General features: G+C 53.5%; 1 protein-coding gene across 3 annotated transcripts in view; it reads left to right on the top strand.

The window, feature by feature from the left end:
- The window catches only part of PTPRU (protein tyrosine phosphatase receptor type U), a 57014-nt gene extending 38173 nt beyond the window's left edge, over positions 1 to 18841 (top strand). For all 3 annotated transcript variants that reach the window (XM_063419181.1, XM_063419182.1, XM_063419183.1), the window contains exons 17-30: positions 765 to 837; positions 976 to 1052; positions 2553 to 2589; positions 2876 to 2973; positions 3189 to 3305; positions 3882 to 4036; positions 5349 to 5484; positions 5577 to 5726; positions 5831 to 6004; positions 8002 to 8142; positions 10043 to 10168; positions 12431 to 12588; positions 13669 to 13804; positions 16006 to 18841. In XM_063419181.1, coding sequence (XP_063275251.1) covers positions 765 to 837; positions 976 to 1052; positions 2553 to 2589; positions 2876 to 2973; positions 3189 to 3305; positions 3882 to 4036; positions 5349 to 5484; positions 5577 to 5726; positions 5831 to 6004; positions 8002 to 8142; positions 10043 to 10168; positions 12431 to 12588; positions 13669 to 13804; positions 16006 to 16068 — 1641 coding nt within the window. In that variant the 3' untranslated portion in view covers positions 16069 to 18841. The remainder of the gene's footprint in view (positions 1 to 764; positions 838 to 975; positions 1053 to 2552; positions 2590 to 2875; positions 2974 to 3188; positions 3306 to 3881; positions 4037 to 5348; positions 5485 to 5576; positions 5727 to 5830; positions 6005 to 8001; positions 8143 to 10042; positions 10169 to 12430; positions 12589 to 13668; positions 13805 to 16005) is intronic.
- The last annotated feature ends 741 nt before the right edge of the window (positions 18842 to 19582 follow it).

Raw genomic sequence — 19582 nt, 5'->3', positions numbered from 1 at the left:
CTGGCAGCTCCAAGACCATGAAGACTCTGGGGAGAGGATGCTGAGAGGGTGATGCCGGAGGAGGGATTTCTTTCCCAAGAGTTGTTGGCAGCATCATGTCCATCCCAGCTGGCCAGGTCAGAGCACTCGTAACAGAGCAGGTTATTTCACAAGCCTCTGCCTCAGCGCAGCCAGTGGGGTCATTTCCTGACTCCTCGGTGTCCCACAGGTCTAGAGATCGAAATTTCCCAGGGAAATTACTGTTTAATGCTCAGCTGTTTCAGGAACAGGAGCTCTCCCCCTGCTTTCACACATTGGACAAACCAGGGCTTGCAATAATCATTAGTGCTCCTTGAAAAGCTGCTGTATGTTCTTGGAACTAGTAATTTGAAAGCACTCAGATATTATGGGAGGGGAGAAAACATGTAATTTCCTTCCACTTTCCCCCTCTTACGCCAATCTATGAATGTCACTGTTATTACACACAAACCTGTTCTGTGCTAGGGAGAGAAAGGAGCTGGGGAGGTTTAGGTAAAAAAAGCCACAACCAACCCTGGGGGAAAAACACCAGACAGGCTGCAATTTGCTGGAAAATGGACCATTTTGTGGATGCAACAGGAGTGTGTAGCTGGCAGAGTATGCTGTGGAGGTGGAGCTGGGGCTACAGGAGCCAGGTGTTGGGGTGGAGGGACCACCCTGTCTGTCCTGTTCTCCAGGGAGGTTTTGGAGCTGGGGGGACCCCCCAGTCCTGCCCTCAGCTTGAGATGTCCATCCTTTTCTTACAGAGCTTCTTCGAAGGCTGGGATGCCTCGAAGAAGAAAGACAAGACCAAAGGGAGACAGGATCATGTGTCCACATGTGAGTGCCTTCAGCAAAGGCTTAGACACCCCAAACAGCTTCAGAATCCTGCGTCCTGCAGATTGCTGGGCCAGAGTGGTTGCCCGGGGTGCCCTGGTGGGTGAGCAGGCACTGAGGGTTCCGTGCTCCCTTTCCCAGATGACCGTCACCGCGTGAAGCTGCACCCACTGCTGGGTGACCCCAACTCTGACTACATCAACGCCAACTACATTGATGTAAGTGGGGACAGGGCCTGTGTCCTTAGGGCTCTGGGCTGCAACAGGAACTTCCTGTGGACTCTCAGGGTCTGTCCAGCAGCATTTGGAGGAGTTTGAACAGCCCAGGGTGGGCTGGTCAGTGCATCCCTGGAAGCACACTGCCTGATTTATTTGTGTTCATCAGCAGTTTCTGCTTGTTGCATCTCTCCCTGCTCTGCTCTGCCCTTTCTTTCTCATTCCCTCTCTGCTTTTCTATCCTCTTCCCCCTCACCTGCTCATGTGGCCGTGGATCTCCCTCTCCCTGGGTGGGGAATGCAGACGTTGAGAGGACCAAGGGACCATGTGGCCCTCACACTGATCCTACTGGTGTGTGAGTCTGGGCAGAGCCCAGCCCTGGTGTCCTCTGAGAGCAGTGTCCCAGGAGCAATGCCCTCTGTCACTTCCAGTGATGCAGTGACCAAAGCAGGTGCAGGAAGGCTCCAGTGTCTCCTGGAAGCAGCAGCAAATCCTGCTCTTCCCTCCTGCCCAGAGGGTGTTGTCTGTCAGTGGTGGCCTGATCCTCGTGCCCAAGTAGTGTCCCTCAGCCTGTCCTTGTCCCCTGTCTCCTTTCTGCCCTGTCTCTCCACAGCCTGCTCTGGGGCAGGTGCTCTAACCCCTCTCTGCTCTGTGCCTCACTAATGTCTCTGATCTTTTTCTCTCAAACCTGTGTCCCAACGGGATCGTTAAGATTCGGATTAACCGTGAAGTAAGTAGACTCTTCCCCCTCTCCTCCCTTCTCAGCTCTCATCTCCTGCCAGGCCTCGCCCTGGGCAGTGTGATCTAAATACCATCAGGGAGAGGCAGGCTGGGAAAATGTGTCCATAAACCTGAGAATGGTCCAGGGAATGGGAAACCAAGGTCTGTGTGGCACCGGGGCATGGAAAGCAGGGCCCGTGGGCTCAGAGAAAGGGTTGAATTTGACCCACAGAAATCCCCTGTAAAAAGACCCATCGGGGGATGGAGAAGCCACTGTCACCTCCATGCGTGTGGTGTGGTTTAACTCTGCTGGACCCGTGGCCAGGGTGTGAGCAAGTCTCCCTGGCAGCAGCCTGGCTGGAATGTGCTCTTTGAAGTGTCCTTGTTAAGGCTTGAGCAGCTGGGATGAAGGAGGGGAGTGAGGTTGTCTCAGCACCAGGTGGCTGCTGTGGATGGGGGGGTCACTAATGGGGCTCTCCTGGCAGTGGTGTGGTGCAGCTGGAGTGGAGCTCATGGATCTCTTAAGGTGCTGATAAAGGATTTTGGTGCAGACCAGGGATGTGGGTTTGGCATTACATGAGCCTCTCATGGGATGCAGGAGGTGCACCTTCCCAGGACAGGGTACACTGAGTGTGGGATGGCTGCTGAACCTCCTCCTCCACCTGCAGTGGACTTGCAGAACCTGGCCCAGTGGCTGTGGGGAATTTCTACCAGTTGGGTGACTGGGAAATGTCTAAAGGTCTGTGCCCCAGCTTGGGACTGATGTCTCTGCTTCCCTTGCAGGGCTACCACAGGTCCAACCACTTCATAGCCACACAAGGTGAGTCATGCCCTGCCCTTTCAGCCAGTGGTTCCTCAGCTCCTGATGTAGCTGCCAGGTTTTGTTCCTGGTGGGATTAAACCTTGCAGGAGCAGGAAAGGAAGGGAGGGGGGCAATGTGGAGCATCTCCCACCCCTTCTGCCTCCCCGTGGCACTGTACAGCCCTGGGAAAAGGTCTCTGGAGCTGTTTGTGCCTCAGAGGCAGGAGTGGGGAACATGGTGGCATCGGACTGGGTTCTGTTTGTGATGCCCATCCATCCATGAAGGCTTTTACCGTGTCCTATAGGGCCCAAGCAGGAGATGGTGTATGACTTCTGGCGCATGGTGTGGCAGGAGCACTGTTCCAGCATTGTGATGATCACAAAGCTGGTGGAGGTGGGCCGGGTAAGCATCCCATGCCCATGCCCATGCCCATGCCCATGCCCATGCCCATGCCATGCCCATGCCAGCCCCATGCCAGCCCCATGCCAGCCCCATGCCATGCCCATGCCATGCCATGCCATACCATGCCATGCCATGCCATGCCATCCCCCCTGGCTCCAGCTCTGCTGGAAGCCCCCTCCACAGAGCCAACCCCCCGTCCTGTGCTGTCCTTGCAGGTGAAATGCTCCAAGTACTGGCCGGATGACTCCGAGATGTACGGGGACATCAAGGTCACGCTGCTGGAGTCAGAGACTTTGGCTGAGTACGCTGTGCGCACCTTCGCCCTCGAGAGGGTACGGCCCTGCCCTGCCCGACCCTGCCTCGGGGACAGCCCCCCCTCAGGCACCTCTCACCCCCCACAGCTTGGCATTTAGGAGTATCCTGTTTATTTAACCCAGTATGGAGTCACCAGTCACTCCTTCCTTTGCCTTCTCACTGGCTCTTGCACCCTGTGTTGGGCAAGTGGCTCGGTCCCACCTTTGTCTGGACAGTAGCGAGTGTTTAGTTTTGGTGTGAGTGTGGTGGGGGTGAAGGATGCATTCCTCTCCTCTGGGCTGGAAGTGTAGCCATCACTCTGCAGCATGGCACCTGGAGATGGAGCCAGTGCAATTTCCCCCTTAATCTACAGGAATGTCAAATTACTGTCTGGTTATAGGGTAGGGAGACCTGAGGCTGCTGCCATCTCCTTCTTTTTCTCCTTGGTGGTTTTTAACCCTCTTGCAGCCAAGAGAAGAGATCTGTGGGGCTGCCCAAGCGTGTGACTGCTGTGTGGTCAATCTGCTGTCCATGGATGCTGAGCTGGCAAAATCATGGATTCCTGAGAAAATCCAGGGTTTGAGTGACCTTGCCCTCTCACCCTTCCCTTGCAGCGGGGTTACTCAGCCCGGCATGAGGTGAAGCAGTTCCACTTCACGTCGTGGCCCGAGCACGGTGTCCCCTACCACGCCACGGGGCTGCTGGCCTTCATCCGCAGGGTGAAGGCGTCCACGCCGCCCGATGCCGGCCCCATCGTCATCCACTGCAGGTGTGGGCAGGACTCATGGAATGGGGGGTGGAGGGGACTTTAAAGCTCATCCCCCTGCCACAGGCAGGAACACCTCCCACTAGTCCAGATTCCTCCAACCCCTGTCCAACCAGGCCTTGACGTCCCTCTGCGATGGCATCTGTCTGTGAAATGTCACCACTGGGCTGGTGGCAGCAGGGATGAGGGCCTGGGGCTGGGTGCAGGGGGCAAGCAGGGAGCAGCACTGTTCTGGGGCTGCCCCAGCCTGTTAGTGGTGACACAGCTCTGTCCCAGTGGGCAAGGATGAAATGGCAATGGGCAGCTTGACCGCTGCTGATGGTCAGGACGTGGGGTCTGGCTGAAGGGAGTGGCAGGGGGGCAGCAGGACAGCTCCATTCCCAGGGTCACCCACAGGGCTGTCCTTGCAGGGCTCGGCCATGGGGACGCTGGAGCTGGGAGGACATGAGTGACACATCTGAGCAGCTTTGGTGGCTATCTGTGCCCTGAGCAGGTGTTACCACATGATGGGCTAATGGCTCTTCCTCCACTGGGCAAACCAGGAGGAACTGATGAGTGGGAGGGATTTTTTTATTTTTTATTTGATTTCTTCCTGTCAATGCCTCATCAGCATTCATTCACCAGCCAGTGTGATTAGTGCCCATAGCCTGTAATCACTGATAATCATGACAAGTGATTCATCAGCCTCAGAAATTAGTATTTCAGTGGGAAAGACTCTGTAGGAAAGGAGCAGGGGTGTGGTTCTGCTCCTGACACATCATGGGTGGGGAGCATCAGGGCACAGTAGGTCTTTGACTGTGACTCCAGCCATGCCAGGGCCTGGGATATCACCACTGCTGGGCTGGTTCTGAGCATCCTGCTAGGCTCAGCCTTACCCTGAGGGTCTTCCTTGGGGCATTCAGACTGCTTGTGCCAGGGGAGCCTCCCTGCTCTCCCAGGGCTCAGAGCTGAGCCCTCCTCGGTGCTTTTGGGCTGGGATCCCAGAGGACTGTTGGCACCTAAATGGTTTAGTTGTCAGTTTTGTTGCAAAAACCATGTAATCTGCTGATTTAAATTAAAAATGGACTTCATACATGGGTGCCCACCCACAGCCTGACCATCACACACCCTTGGGTCTGCAGCAGGGGTGTTGGGGTAGGTTAAAGGCTAAACCAGGCTCTGGAGGTGTGTGAGGTCCTGCCAGCCCTGTGGAGTTGCCTGGTACAGGGTTAGTGTGTTGAGCCCTTGCCCACAGAGACCTTGCTTGGTGCACAGCAGCCCAGCTGTGTGTCAGCACAAACTGGGAATGTGTTTACTGTTTCCCCCATATCCCCAGTGCTGGCACGGGGAGGACTGGCTGTTACATTGTCCTGGATGTGATGTTGGACATGGCTGAGTGCGAGGGCGTCGTGGACATCTACAACTGCGTGAAGACCCTGTGCTCGCGGAGGATCAACATGATACAGACCGAGGTGAGCGGCTGTCAGGGACAGCCAGAGACATGTGGGGCTGCTGCCACCAGCCAGCTCTGGAGGCTCAGCCCTGTCCCCTCTCCTCCCCAAAGGAGCAGTACATCTTCATCCATGACGCCATCCTGGAGGCATGTCTGTGTGGGGAGACCAGCATCCCCGCCAGCGAGTTCAAGCCCACCTACAAGGAGATGGTGAGGATAGAGCCGCAGAGCAACTCCTCGCAGCTACGGGAAGAGTTCCAGGTGAGTGTCCCAAAACCTCTGCAACTCCCCCTTGTCCTCACCCTCCCGGTGCCCAGCCGTGCTGGGACTAGTCAGGGCTTTGAGGGAGACCCGTGTGTCCGCAGACACTGAACTCGGTGACCCCACACCTGGACGTGGAGGAGTGCAGCATTGCGCTCCTGCCCCGCAACCGCGAGCGCAACCGCAGCATGGACGTCCTGCCGCCCGACCGATGCCTTCCCTTCCTCATCTCCGTGGATGGGGACAGCAACAACTACATCAATGCGGCCTTAACTGATGTGAGTGTTCTGTGGGGAGGGAAGGGGCTGCTTCCCATGGGCTCAGGCAACATTTCATGGCAAAACTTCACTCAGTTTGGATTTATGGCACAAGGGCAGGAAGGCTCACGGCAGCTGTGTGCAGGGGAGGGAAGGATTTGAACTGGTGTAATGGAGTCGTGCACCCTTCTTTTGTGTAGTAGCACCCTGCAAGAGCTTTCCTCCTGCTCTCACGAGCCAGGCACTGAGGAACTTCAGGATTTTGCAGTGACAGTGGAGCAGGGGAGGGAGAGGAAGCACTTGAGTGGGTTAGCAGCATTAAACCCCCACCATGGTCTTCCTGCCCCTCCTCCTGATGCAAATGTGGGTGCTCAGAACTGCTCCCAGAGCCACCATGCATCCCCCTGGTGCATTCAGAAAGGACCCCATAGTGACAAAGCTATCTCCTGGTGGCTGATGATCACAAAGCAGAGCAGAGGATGCTGCAGGCTCCAAGCCCACACTGAGAGATGGGGTCATTCATCACCAGCACCACCTCCCTTTCCTTGAAATGCTTTGCATGGGCAGCACAGATCCCCCCACACCTCAGGCATCTTCCCCAAACCCTCTTGGACACAGCTGAGTGCTGACACCAGGCTGAGCCTTATGTTTTCCATGCTGTGGGTGATTTATCCCACTGAATCCCTGTGCAGATCTCATCTCCGTAATTCCTGCTCCCACAGCAAAAGCAGTTTGTAAAGCAGAGTGGGCTGCTGGTGGTGTGGAGTGGCTCTCGTAGCACTGCAGTGGGATGAGAGTTTTGTTTCCAGCTTGCTTGCTGTTTGCATATCTATTTTATCTTTATGCATCACTGAGCCTCTCTTAATCTCTGCTAAAGGGTCACTGAATGAAATATTTTTATAGACAGACAAAGCCCTTTGGATGAAATTCTTGCTGAAGGGATAAAACCTTTTCTCGTCTTCATAAAAAAAAAATAGTAAAGTCTCATTCTGTTTAAGTGCCAAAGTGGTTTGCTCAGTCAGTCTGTCCATCTGTCAGACCAGCTTGGCCTATGCCACCCATCAGTGGTGGTGGTGCCGGTGGAGCTGTGCCCTGCTCCACACCCTGCTGTCACTTACACCTGTGCCAAAGAGGACGGTGCCAAGGCAAGCCTGGGCAGCACCTGGTGAAATCTCTTTCCCCCTGCTGCCCTCATGCCCCTCCTTGAGGGTGGAAAGCTCTTCTGAGTGCTGGGGTCTTGCTGCTGCCCATACACAGGGCCAGGGGAATGGTTCAATAAAGGCATTTTCTGTGAGCTCAGTCAGGAGGTTCTGCAGCAGGCAGAGGACCCCCATTAGCAGAGAGCTGTGCTGATTCTGTATCTGATGTGGCTTGAGCAAGACTGTGTTAATTTAAGTGCGCCTGATGCCGTGTTGAGCTCAGCTGTCCCTTGGCAAACCAGCAGCAGGATGACCAAGGGGGATGTATCTTGTTTGAAGCACAAACCAAAGATACAGTAATTTCCTTCCCTCCCACTTCTTTCTCGCAGTCTCTAGGATCTTTTTTTTTTGTGGTTTTCTTTCTTCCCCACAAAAAAATTGAGCCCAGGTCAGTGGTTGTCTCTGCTGCTCTCAGTGCGTGGTGGTGGGGTGCTGTGGATGTGGGTGATGCCGTGGGTGATACTCCCAGTCAGGGCCAGGGTGCAGAGCTGAGGTCTGGCATTTTCTGGGAGCCATGGCTTCTGTTTGTTCCTGGCTCAAAGGTGATATCTTTTCCCTAATTATTTATGCAAAATACACTTTCCTGTGAGAGCAAATGATGAGTGTTTTCCTCCTAACTAAGGGCAGGGATCACTTGGATCTCCCCATCACCAGGACACAGAGGGACTGAGGCTGTGCCAGGGAGACCAGCTCTGCTCAGGCACGGAGAAGAGGGTTTTGGTCTCACTCATCTGGTTGCACTGATTCTTTGGGCTGTGACAACAGTGGCTCCAGTGTCACCACCGTGTCCTTACTAGTGCTCATCTTTCCTCTCTGCAGAGCTACACCAAGAGCGCTGCCTTCATCGTCACCCTGCACCCACTGCAGAACACCACCACTGACTTCTGGCGGCTGGTGTACGACTACGGCTGCACCTCCATCGTCATGCTCAACCAGCTCAACCAGTCCAACTCTGCCTGGGTGAGTGCTGCTGCCCTGCGCCGTTCCCATGGGTGGCTCTGTCCTGCTCTGTCCCCATCGCCCTGAAAGCGCTGCAGCCCCTCGCCTTGCTCACTCAGTGATTTCTCCTCTGCAAGGAGACATGGGACTGTCTGCAGCACTCAGGATTTGTCCTCTGTAAGCACAGGGCCATCCAGTTGGAGCCAAAGAGGTGTTGAGCAGCAGCCCAGCCTGGGTGCATGGCATTGGTGTTGCACTGAGATATAATTGGCATAGTGCTGGCATTGGTATTGTGTTGGCATTGGTGTAGCATTGTCTTTGAGTTTGTGTTGGCGTTGCATTGGTGTTGCATTGGTGCTGGCTTTGAGTTAATGTAAGCATTAAGTTGCTGTTGGCATTCTGTTGGTGTTGTATTGGTGTTGCGTTGGTGTTGGCTTTGAGTTAATGTAAGCATTAAGTTGCTGTTGGCGTTCTGTAGTGTTGCATTGGTGTTGTGTTGATGTTGGCTTTGAGTTAATGTAAGCATTAAGTTGCTGTTGGTGTTGCGTTGGCATTGCGTTGGCGTTGCATTGGTGTTGGCTTTGAGTTAGTGTTAGCAGTAAGTTGCTGTTGGCGTTGAAATGGTGTTGCATTGGTGTTGTGTTGGTGTTGGCTTTGAGCTAGTGTAAGCATTAAGTTGCCGTTGGCATTCTGTGGCATTGCATTACTGTTGACATTGCAATGGTATTGCATTGGCGTTGTGCTGGTTTTGATGTTGCCTTGGCTTTGAGTTGGCCTTGGCATTAAATTGACACGGGGGTTCCACTGGTGTTGACATTGCTCCAACAAGTCCATGTCCCCTGAGCTGGAGGAGCTCGGCAGGTGGGGTCTCAAAATCCCTTCCCTCTGCCATTTTTCCTCTTTACTCAGCCCTGCCTGAGTCTGTTCTTCAGGGATGTCTGCGCTACAGTATTTAGCTGGATCCTAAATGTTTACTGGTGTAAGACCAACAGGTAATAAATCAACCTTTCCAGCAGGCAGCTCCGAAAGGTGACTTTGAGGGTACAGCCCTCACTTGAACTATGCCTTGCCAAGGGAAGTTTTAATATTCAAATTATAGTTCTGAGTCTGGGAGGCTCAGAGATCTCGGAGATTTATAGCCCCTATTAATAACCAATTATTCCTGAGACACGTTTGCCATGCAGTTGGGCCCAGGCCGTGGCTGACCTGCGTTGCTAAATGCCCCTGTGAAAGTGTGGTGACAAACATCATATATTTTGTGTCGGTGCTGGTTTCCCGGCTGTCACACTGTGAAAACAACCTCACCCATGCTCCAGGGACCGAGCTATCCATCAGTACCATGATGGACACAGGGAGGGGGAGGTGCTCCCCAGAGATGCAGGCTGGGATTGCTTTGATGGGATGTCCTGCCCATGGGACGAGGAGCACTGACACATTGCTGTCACTGCTGGTGGCTGAGTGGCTCCTAAAGCCAACAGGGCTTGAGAGCCAACTAGGAGCAGCCCAGCCCTGCTCTGTCGTTGTGCAGGATCAGGTCTGTGCTGGAACTGGGGCACAGCCCATCCCACATCCTCCTGGAACAACAGTGTCCATTCCTGGCAGTGTCAGCTGCTGTGTCTGTGCAGTGCAAGGGGGTTATGTGGGTGCTGGGGGTGGGCCTGACCTTGCATCTCTGATCCCTCAATAAACTGGGAGATCCTCCAGCCATTGATGTGCTGAGTGAGAAACGGCATCGTGGGGCCACCATCCCACCCTGGGGCCACCATCCCACCCTGGGGCCACCCCAAGGTCCAGCAGCCCCCAGGGTCCAGCAGCCCCCAGGGTCCAGCACTCTCTTCACAGGGGTTTCCTGATGCCTGCTGCTCTGCCCTGTGTCCCAGCCTGCATTCCCAGTCACGGTGAGCTGTGCTTCTCTCCACAGCCCTGCCTGCAGTACTGGCCTGAGCCGGGGCTCCAGCAGTACGGCCCCATGGAGGTGGAATACATCTCGGGAGTGGCGGATGAGGACATCGTGTCCCGGCTCTTCCGAGTCCAGAACCTCACGCGGGTGAGCTGCTTTATCTGAATTACAGAATCCCAGGATGTTTTGGGTTGGAAGGGAACTTCAAAACCATTTTGTTCCCTTTCATGGGCAGGGACACCTTACAGTATCCTAAGTTGCTCCAAGCTCCATCCAACCTGGCCTTGGACACTTCCAGGGATCCAGGGGCAGCCACAGCTGCTCTGGGCAACATGTGCCAGGGCTTGACAACACTTTTGGTGCGCAAATTTTCCCTTAATTCCCCATCTAAACTTCTCATGGTGCAGCTTGAGGCTGTTTTCTCTTTTTTATCACTTGTTACCTGGGGGAAGAAACCAACCCCACCTGGCTTCAACATTTCAGGGAGCTGTTGAGAGCAGTAGAATCCTTCCTGACTGCTGGAGTCTAACTCAGCTCCTGCAGAGGAGGCAGCCCCAGCTCTCCTCCTGCCAGAGGGGAACTTGTAAAATTGCCATTGCTCCATCCAACCTCTCTGAAGTTCACAGCTCCTTGAAAGGTGTTAGAAAACTGCAGGAAGACTTTTTCCTCCTGTCTGAAGGTCCATCTCTGCCCTGCCACACACAAATAGCACAGGATGGACACTCCCCTGGCACCAGCAGAGCCCTTTCCCTGCAGGGTGAGAAGATTGACACAGATTTTTAACCTTTGTCAGTGTTGCATGGCTGGTTAAGCTTGCCTTGAAAGGAGAGAAGTGCAGGGCAGCAGGGAAGGGATGTGGTGTGCAGAGCTGTACGTGGAAAGAAACCGATGTACCTACAAATGCCAGCTGGGAGGAGGTGGCATCCCTGGGGTCTTTAAACTCCTGATGGTTGCCAAGAGGCTAAGACCAGTGCCCTAGTGAAGGTCACTGGGCAGATGGGCATTAGGGAGCTTGGAAGGGAATGTGTGGCTTGGCTGACAGCCCAGCTGGGAAGGTGCTTTGGCAGGGTGGCCAGGGCCAGAGGAGATAAATCCTGATTATCTGAACTCTTAACACAAAGAGGGTTTTGGTTCACGCTCCCCGAGGGAGCATCTGGCATTTCCTGGGTGTCAGCACAAAATCCTACACCAAATATGCTCAGCTCTCAGGTGGTAGAATATACTCTGGGCTAAATTAAAATGCAGAGTGATGGAAATCTTTGGATCGAAGAAGAGATTCCTCCAGGGAGCAGATTGCTGGAGCAGGGCTGGGAAATGCATGGAGCCACTTTGTGCCAAGCCTTGCTGGAATGGAGATGGGCATTGGGGCTGTCACAAGTGCTCCAGAGCTTTCACCTCACTTCAAAGCAGATCCCAAAACTTGCCTTCCCAGGCTGTCAAAAGAATTTTCGTCTGTTTTAACTCCATTTATTTGATTTCTTTCCCTCCTCTGCCTTCCTGGCTTCCAGCTGGCAGCAAAAACTGGAGCCTGGGGTGGTCAGCCCATCATAGACACATCACCAGCTCACATCAGAGCTCCCAAAAAGGTTCAGAAAAGCCCTTATTTGAAATGTGCAGGTTGGAGTGGGCACCAAAAGTCCCCCAGTCCCCAGGAATACCAATTCCCCTACAGGAATACCTGGTCCTGCTGGGTGGAGAAGGTCTGGTGCTCATTCCATGCAGTAGGCACCTGAAACTGGGTGAATGGAGCCCTCCAGAGCTGAGTGTCCCCCATCTGTGCCTGACACTCCATTTCTCCTCCATGTCCTCCTTACACATGAGCTGCAAGCCCCAGGTTGTGTCTGGAGGGGGTGAGCATGGTCTCATCCCATCCCATAGTCGGGAGTGCTCCTGAACAGGAGTCCCATATCTGCCCAGCTGAAGCCTGCTGAGCTCCGTGGATGTAATACTCCTCCTGGATCCAGCTAACCAGATTAGGTTTCCAGACTAACCAGATTATCAGGTATTAAGCTCTCGCCTCCATGGCAGCCTCTCAGCAGCCTCCTGGTTTACAGCAAGCATAACAGAATCACGTTCCATGGATCTTTGGCATGCAAAGAGAAGGGTGTGATGGAGAAGCCTCAGGGAGGCTCAGGGGCCTGGGAACAGGTTTTGAGGGATACAGAGACAGCCCAAGGTCTGTCAAATCAGATAAATTAAGTCAGTGGAGTTCTGGGTGGGATGGGGTGGTGGAACAAGTGTGAGCTGGAGGCCAGGGCTGAACCATCCATGTTAAAACAGCAGGAAATGGTTTTTGTCTCTGCCTCTACTGTCCATGTGTAGCAAACCCCTCCTGCCCTCTGTCAAACTTCCAGTGGAGGCAAATGAGGGCAGCCCATGGGTTCCAGCTGATGAGTTTGGCTTTTCCAGTTGCAGGAGGGGCACTTGATGGTCCGGCATTTCCAGTACCTGCGCTGGTCAGCCTATCGAGACACCCCGGACTCCAAGAAGTCCTTCCTGCACCTCCTGGCCCAGGTGGAGAGGTGGCAGAAGGAAAGCGGTGATGGCAGGACTGTGGTGCACTGCTTGTGAGTGTCAGCTGGGGAGGGGCAGGCTCTGCTGGGAGAGAGATGCCTCTAGATCCTCCACAAAGCCCTCACTGGGGTAACTTTATCCCTGGATGGGGCTACCTCTGCCACAACACAAGTTTTGGGTGAGGCACTCTGTGGTCACCTCCTCCATGAGATGGATCCTTAGCAGGGGTGGCACCAAGCTGCCCTTTGTGCTGGTTCCCCACCCTTGGCAGAGGCCCCAGCCCTGTCCCCACATCACGTGTGTGTAACAGGCTCTGGAGGGATGTGGCAGGAGCTGTGCCACTGCCACCATTTGCTGCTCATTGCCGGGGGGGGAACAGAGAATCCTGGAGTGATTTGGCTGGGAAGGGACCTTAAAGCTCATCTCATTCCAGTGGGAGGGACACCTCAGGTTGTTCCAAGCCCTGTCCAGCCTGGAGATGGTCTCCACCCCTGTCCTCCCAGTGGGATTGGCTCACAAACATTGTGTGTGTTGTCCTCGGATGGGACCCAGCACGTTCACAGATGGGGGGAGATAGCAGGAGAGCCTTTAATCAAAAACTAATTGCAGCCTTGTCCATCTTTGTCAGCTGAAGGATAATTTGCGAACATGCTTTATAAAGCTCTGGCACTGTGTTCTCTGTTCTTCTCCCCTCTTTCCATTGCTGTCAGGCTTCAGGTGTGGTGATGTGGGAGCAAGGGTTCAGCCCAGGGTTTGGGGAGGTTCCCAGTGCCCACTGTGTGGAATGTAGGGTGGTTCCTCCAGGCAGCAGCACCACCTTGTCACCAGCCCAGGGTCACTCTGTGCAGGGCAGGAGGGACACGGCAGCTCCCCCAAGGTCACAAGGAGCTGATCCATGGCAGGGCTGGGAGCCGAGCCCAAATGTCCAAAATCCAGCCTTGGTGATCCAAAAAGGTGTTCTCATGCTCTTGTGAGGGTTGGAGGGTAGGATCCTTGTCCTGCCACCCCATGGTACAGGTACAAGCCCCTGCTCTGTGACATCCCCTGGGATGTGGGCTTGGATAGAGAAAGGGAGACTTGGAGGGAGCAGGAGGGTGCTCTGATGCCACTAATATGTGTGTTTGTCCCACCAGGAATGGAGGTGGCCGGAGTGGCACCTTCTGTGCCTCCACTATGATCCTGGAGATGATCAAGTGTCACAACATGGCAGATGTTTTCTTTGCTGCCAAGACCCTCCGCAACTACAAACCAAATATGGTGGAGACCTTGGTAAGCACCAGACCTCCCCTGTCCACTCTGGCTGCCAGTCCTGGCATGGAAGAGAGGTACTGGGGATGCTCACCTGGCAAAACACTGCCCTTTCCACCCCAAATCCTGATGAGCATCATGGGCATCCTAATGCCAGTGATGGGATGGGCTGGGAAGTGAGGCAGCTCCTCAAAGCAGCCTTGGGCTTATTTTCATCCTGCCGTGCCAGCATGGCCTTGGAGTCAGTGCTGGGATTGTTAGAAATCCTCTCCAGGAGCTGTAAGGGAGAGTAACATTAACCCATGGGATACAACTGTGGTTCTTTGGAAGGTTTGTGGCATTGAGAGCAGTGCTGGTGTGGAGATATGGTATCAGGTAAATTCCTGTGGGAAATGTAAAGGGGAATGAGCACTTGCAGTGAAATGAATGGGTGGACAAGCTGCTGGGAGCAGCAATGGAGTGATGTGTCCTGAGGAGGAGCTTGGAGCTGGCAGCAGGTCAGGGCAAAAATCCCCTGCCCTAATTCAAGCCCCCAATGATGGGACAGGGGAGGGAGTGGGTGGGTGTCCATCCCCGTGGTAGAGGGATCCAGGTGCCTCACGATGTTTTAAAAGCAAATCAGCTGGAAATGTTTACCCTGTTTAGATTATAAAATCCCTAAGTTGCAAAATGAAATGGTTTTGAGGAGGGGATGTTATTTGCATTAGGAATTAAAAGCAGAGGAGAAGGTGAGGGAGGGGAGAGGGGAGCAGGGGGAGGCATGCAGATAATGGAAAGATGATGTGACAAGCATGAAGCCACCAGACCCATTGGGCTAAATTGCAAAGGTTATAAAAAAAGGCAACATTTCCCATCAGGACACAAGCCTCCTCCCGCCTCAAATGAACCTGAACTGGCTATTCTGGGAATCTCAATCTCCCAGAGTCACCGGGAGGCCAGATCCATGCCTGGTGTAAGAAGCTCAGCCGAGCAGAGAGCACTTCCCACTGCCTGCGCCTCTTCCCCTCTGTTTGCCCCGGGGGTTATTTTTATATGATGATAAATGGAAACAATCCCTTTCCTTAATCCAAAAAGCATTATGTGCTTTTAATCTGGGCTGCCACAGCCTCCTTGCTTTGAAGTCCTTCTCCCTTTCTGTCTGTTCCCACCTGGGATCCTGTGGCCGCCCACCCGTGTGGGATAACAGGATTTTCGTGCCGGTGCTCAGGCTCCAATCCCCATCCTGCAGCCAGGATCTGGGGAGATGAGCTCTCCCCTCTCCTTCCCTGCTGTCACACCCAGAGCACTCCATCTGATGTCCCAGCACCTGTAGCAGCACCAAAATCCCCCCACTCTGGCTGATTTTGCTCACTGGAGCAACATCTCCTGGGATGGGCACTGCCACGGGTGGAGCTCTCCCAAAGTTTTTGTGCTGTGAGTTGTTCAAGGGTGGGAGAGCATGGGAACAGGTCATGGAAAGGACAGGGATGGATGAGTCTGCCCTCACAAGCCCCAGTTCAGGGATTTTTGTTATAAAACCAGGAGTCAGCCATTTTGTTGTTTCCCTTTGCACAGCTGATGGGGAGTGAAGGTGGGAGGATGCTGACACCATCCCTGGATGCCTCAGAAAAAGATGGGAGAGTGAGCCCAGTCCTGCTGGGCAAGAGAATTTGTGACAAAGGAGTGTCCTGGCAGCCAGGGCAGGGCATCTCCATCCACTCCAACCATGGATATTTGCCTGGGTGCTGTCCCCTTTTCCAGCCTCTGCTGAACTCAGAAACAAAAGCTCCTCAATTTCCTGCCTAAGGTTTTATTGTGGCCACCTCTGACCCCAGACTCCATCGTTCCCACGTCTCTGCCACCATTTGATTGACACATGTCAGTCGCTGAGATGATGTGCTTGCTGAGCCCCCAGTGCTGGTTGTACCTGACGTGGTGAATAAAGGTATTTTCACAGAAAGGGGATGTTGCAGTCCTGGTCTCTGCCTTGGGGCAGGTGAAGGTGCCCCCCAAATGCTGGATTTCATCGTGTGTGGAGCTGTAGGATCTGGGGCACCGTGCCCCTGCCCCAGCAGTGGATGTCATTTGCCAAGAGAGGAGTTTTTCCTGGCTGTGGCTTCAGCAGAACTGTCAGGGAGCCCCGACAGGCTGATAGGTGTTTCCTTAGGGCTGTTGACACGTGTTTTTCCTCAGACAAGGATAACTTTGGGGATCATAACACCCTCTCTTCTCTCTCCAAACAGGAGCAGTACCATTTCTGCTACGACATAGCACTGGAATACCTGGAGTCCCTGGAGACCAGATAGCACCTGGCCATGAGAGGGGCAGCAAGGGCTTGTGCAGGGGCCGTGCCAGCCGTGCTTCCCAGCTGGGCGCTGTGTCCCTGCTTGGGGTGGGGAGGGAAACAGCAAAGGACCCACCAGGAAACTCTTTGGATCCAGAAAATGAAAGGATGTGGAGATGTGTTGGCTATCTCCATCTTTCCTCCCTGCCCTGGGTCCCACACCTCATCCGTTCCTTGGAATCACAGCCTGGGCTTGGTGTGTGTGGGATGCAGCCCTGTGGTGCTCGTGGGTCTCTGAAGCTGCTGCAGAGGAGGCCAGGGAGGGGAGGAAGAGGAGGCCAGAAGGAGCTGATACTGTTTCGCAGCAGGGAAGGATGGATACTGGGACATGTTGCTCTTTTGTGTGTGGAATTAGGGCTTCTCCTCGAGGAGCCTGGAGGCTGCCGGAGGTTTTCCCTTGGTGGGACTCGCTCTGAGCCAGAGCAAAGACCCCCCAGGAGCTCTTGAGTTTCTGCCCGTTGGTACCATGAGTTCGACCCTGTTGTAGTTCTGTGAGTTCCAACCCTTTGTGTATCCAACCCTGGACAGACAGGGATGAGGGATGGGAGGGGTGGGGGGCACTGGGCATGCAATGTCCCTGCAGGGACCGACCTGCACCCTCCTGGTGCTTTTGAGGGGATGGTTCCCCAGCATCTCCACACCTTCCTCTCCATCTGTAACAGTGAATTCCTCCTGATGTCCCACAGGCACTGGCCCATGGGTCTGTTTTTAACCCTTCCCTTGTGTGTCACTGCATTTGAAGCAAAATCCTCCAAATTTGGGTCCATCCCAAATACTTCCTGGATGCCACCCCCAGGCAGTTGCCTGTTGATGCTCTTGGCTTTTGCTGTGCCTGGTGGGGCGGGAGGATCAGATTTGGGGTGGTGTTGGCTTGGGCTGAGCTGTGCCAAAGCCATGGCTGTGCTTGGGCCTGGACAGGGGAAGGTTCCCCATGCTCCTGTGCCACCAGGGCTGGTGGCTGAAGGTACCTGATGCTTTTGAGCTCCATCTGGCTGCAGGTGGGTGTGAAATGGCTCTTTCCCCATCTGATGCTGTGGTGTTTACAGGGACTCTGCTCTCAACCTGGTTGTAATAAAATAAACAGCCTTGGGAGGGTGCAACCAGAGGGATCTAGGTCTGAGTTCTGCCTGGGGAACTGAGGGGAGCTTGGTTTTGTCCTGAGGGCCAGGCAGAACCCTTCACCATCCATTTTGCGGGGGGGGATTGGAGCAGAGCAGATGAGAATCTGTCCTCCAGATGCTGGAGTTTTCATGTGGACAGCTCTGTCCTTTGTCCATCTGCCATCCTTCACCCCCATCTCTGTTCCCCCCTATCCCTCCAGCCCCACCTCGCCAAGGCAGGGGCAGCTTCCCTGCCCTGCTTGCCTGGGCCCGCTGATCCCTGTGCCCAGGGAATTCTCCCTAGGGAACCATGAAGGCTGTACAGCTGGAATGGGTGTGTGCTGGAGGAGCTAACCGAGATGTTTCCGTCCACCTTCCAAGGGTGAAGGAGAGCAGGAGGAACCATCCCTGCCCTTTCTCCCCTTGGGCAATGGCCCACTGCTGTGGTGATGGGGATTTCAGCACCATCCCAGACCCTTGGCTCTCCCACCTGAGGAATTCACAGCCTGACAATAACTTATTCCAAGGGCTATATGACATCATTCCTTCTTTCCATCTCTGCTGTCTCACCTGCCATGTGCCCATTCTGTCTTGTCACCAAAAGGTCGTTTTTACCCCCAAATGGTCTGGTAACACCAGTACCTGGTAACACCAGTACATGGCCACACCAGAACTCACAGTGGGATAAATTAGTGTCCTTTTTCCAGTCCGTATCTCTCCATAGACCCGCCTGTGCTGTCCCAGGGAAGGCGCTGCATGCTGGGTGCAGAAATTGTTTGGTTTTGTATGAAAATGGCTGAGCTGAGCCTCTGAAATCCCTGGGAGTGGGATGGCCTGGGGGCTGTCCAGCCCTGGGAGCTGGAGGGATGCTGCTACCTGGGCCACCCACATCCTCCCTGCAGTCCAGAGGGAGGGAGCATCCCACAGGGCTCTGCAGGTAAAGTGTTGCCAGGAAGAGGAAAAGGAGGAGAGTTGAAACCTCAGTTAGTCCCACAGAGATAACAGAGACTGGAGGAGTTGTATATATGTTTAATAGTCAAGATTTTTTTCCTTTTCATTTTATTTTGATACCTCCTTGCTGGGTGTCTCTGGATTTTTGGGGCATCTCTGTTGAAGGACAGATTTTGAAATCCAAGTGCTATAAAACCCAACCCATCTCTAACTCCTACTGAGATGTTCCTCTGACACGAGGCAAGGACATCCTGTACATAGAAATATATATATAGAAATCTATATATAAAAATATAAATACTGTTCTTAAGATGGATAATGTTTATTGGTATTACAGATTGGAGTGGTGCTTTTTTTTTTAATAAAAACAAAACAACAAAAAAGGGAAAAAATTAAAACCCAAGAAAAACACCAAATTGGAACAATTTTGTCTAAATGCAGTCAAAGTGATCCTAAAAGCTGGCAGCATCCCAGAGCTGGTGCCAAAGGGACTTGGGACCATGAGGCAGCTCCACCATGGAGGAGGATGGAGCAGTGGGACTGAGGGAGGGACATGTCTGATGTGGATTGTACCATGCACATCCAGCTGTTGTTATCTGTTTTTTAATTATTCTGTTATTATATTGGTTTTGACTTTCTTTCCTTTTAAGAAAATCAGTTGCATAAATAAATGTTCCAAATTTGTGATGGCCTCTGGAGTTCTTTCCTGGCTCTGAGCTGGGAGCTGTGATGTGGGGAGCCCTGAGGTGCAGAACTCAGCCCTATCTTCTAAAGGGTGTTTTTGGGAGTGGATTTGTAGGGCCAGGTTCCTACAAAGCCAGAGGAGATGGGGTTGTCTTGTGCTTCCAGAGCTTTGCTGTTGGTGCCTTCCTGGAGATCTTGGACTGGGCAGGATTTGCCAGCCACCCTGACTGCCCACAGCTTCTGCTGGAGCTTCCCTGTTGCTGGAAGAGATGGTGTGGAGGAAAAAGAGCTCCAGGGCATTTCCCAGCTGGAAAATGAAATCCTGTTGTAAGAAGAGCCTTCAGGAAAAGTTGCTGCATTGTCTTCAGTGATTTATTTATTACGAAGCAGCCTTCAGTTAAATGTGTTGTGATATGAAACACTTCCAGTAACACTTGAGTCTTAATTTAATGGAGACCAAGGAAAAAAATCTAATTGACTTGTCAGGATTGTTTTTCATCTTTAATTAAGGCTCGTGAAGGAAGCAGTAATTACACTTTACTGATAAATAATAAAAAGGGGGAACATGCAAATTAAAACCAAGTCCTGCCCTTGGGAAGGGTTCTGCATGTCTGGGGTCAGCACTGGCAGGGGTGTCCCTGGGGCTGAGCTCTGTGTCCCCAGAGCTGTCCTGGAGGGCAGGGGGGACTCAGGCTGGTCTGGAGAGAGACACAGCAGCTGCTCCCACCAGGAACTGAGAAT

The sequence above is a fragment of the Prinia subflava genome, chromosome 24 (genome assembly GCF_021018805.1).
Source record: "Prinia subflava isolate CZ2003 ecotype Zambia chromosome 24, Cam_Psub_1.2, whole genome shotgun sequence".
NCBI classification, from domain to species: Eukaryota; Metazoa; Chordata; class Aves; order Passeriformes; family Cisticolidae; genus Prinia; species Prinia subflava.
Note: the sequence above shows the minus strand (reverse complement) of the source record. Positions and strands in the feature narration are given on the sequence as shown.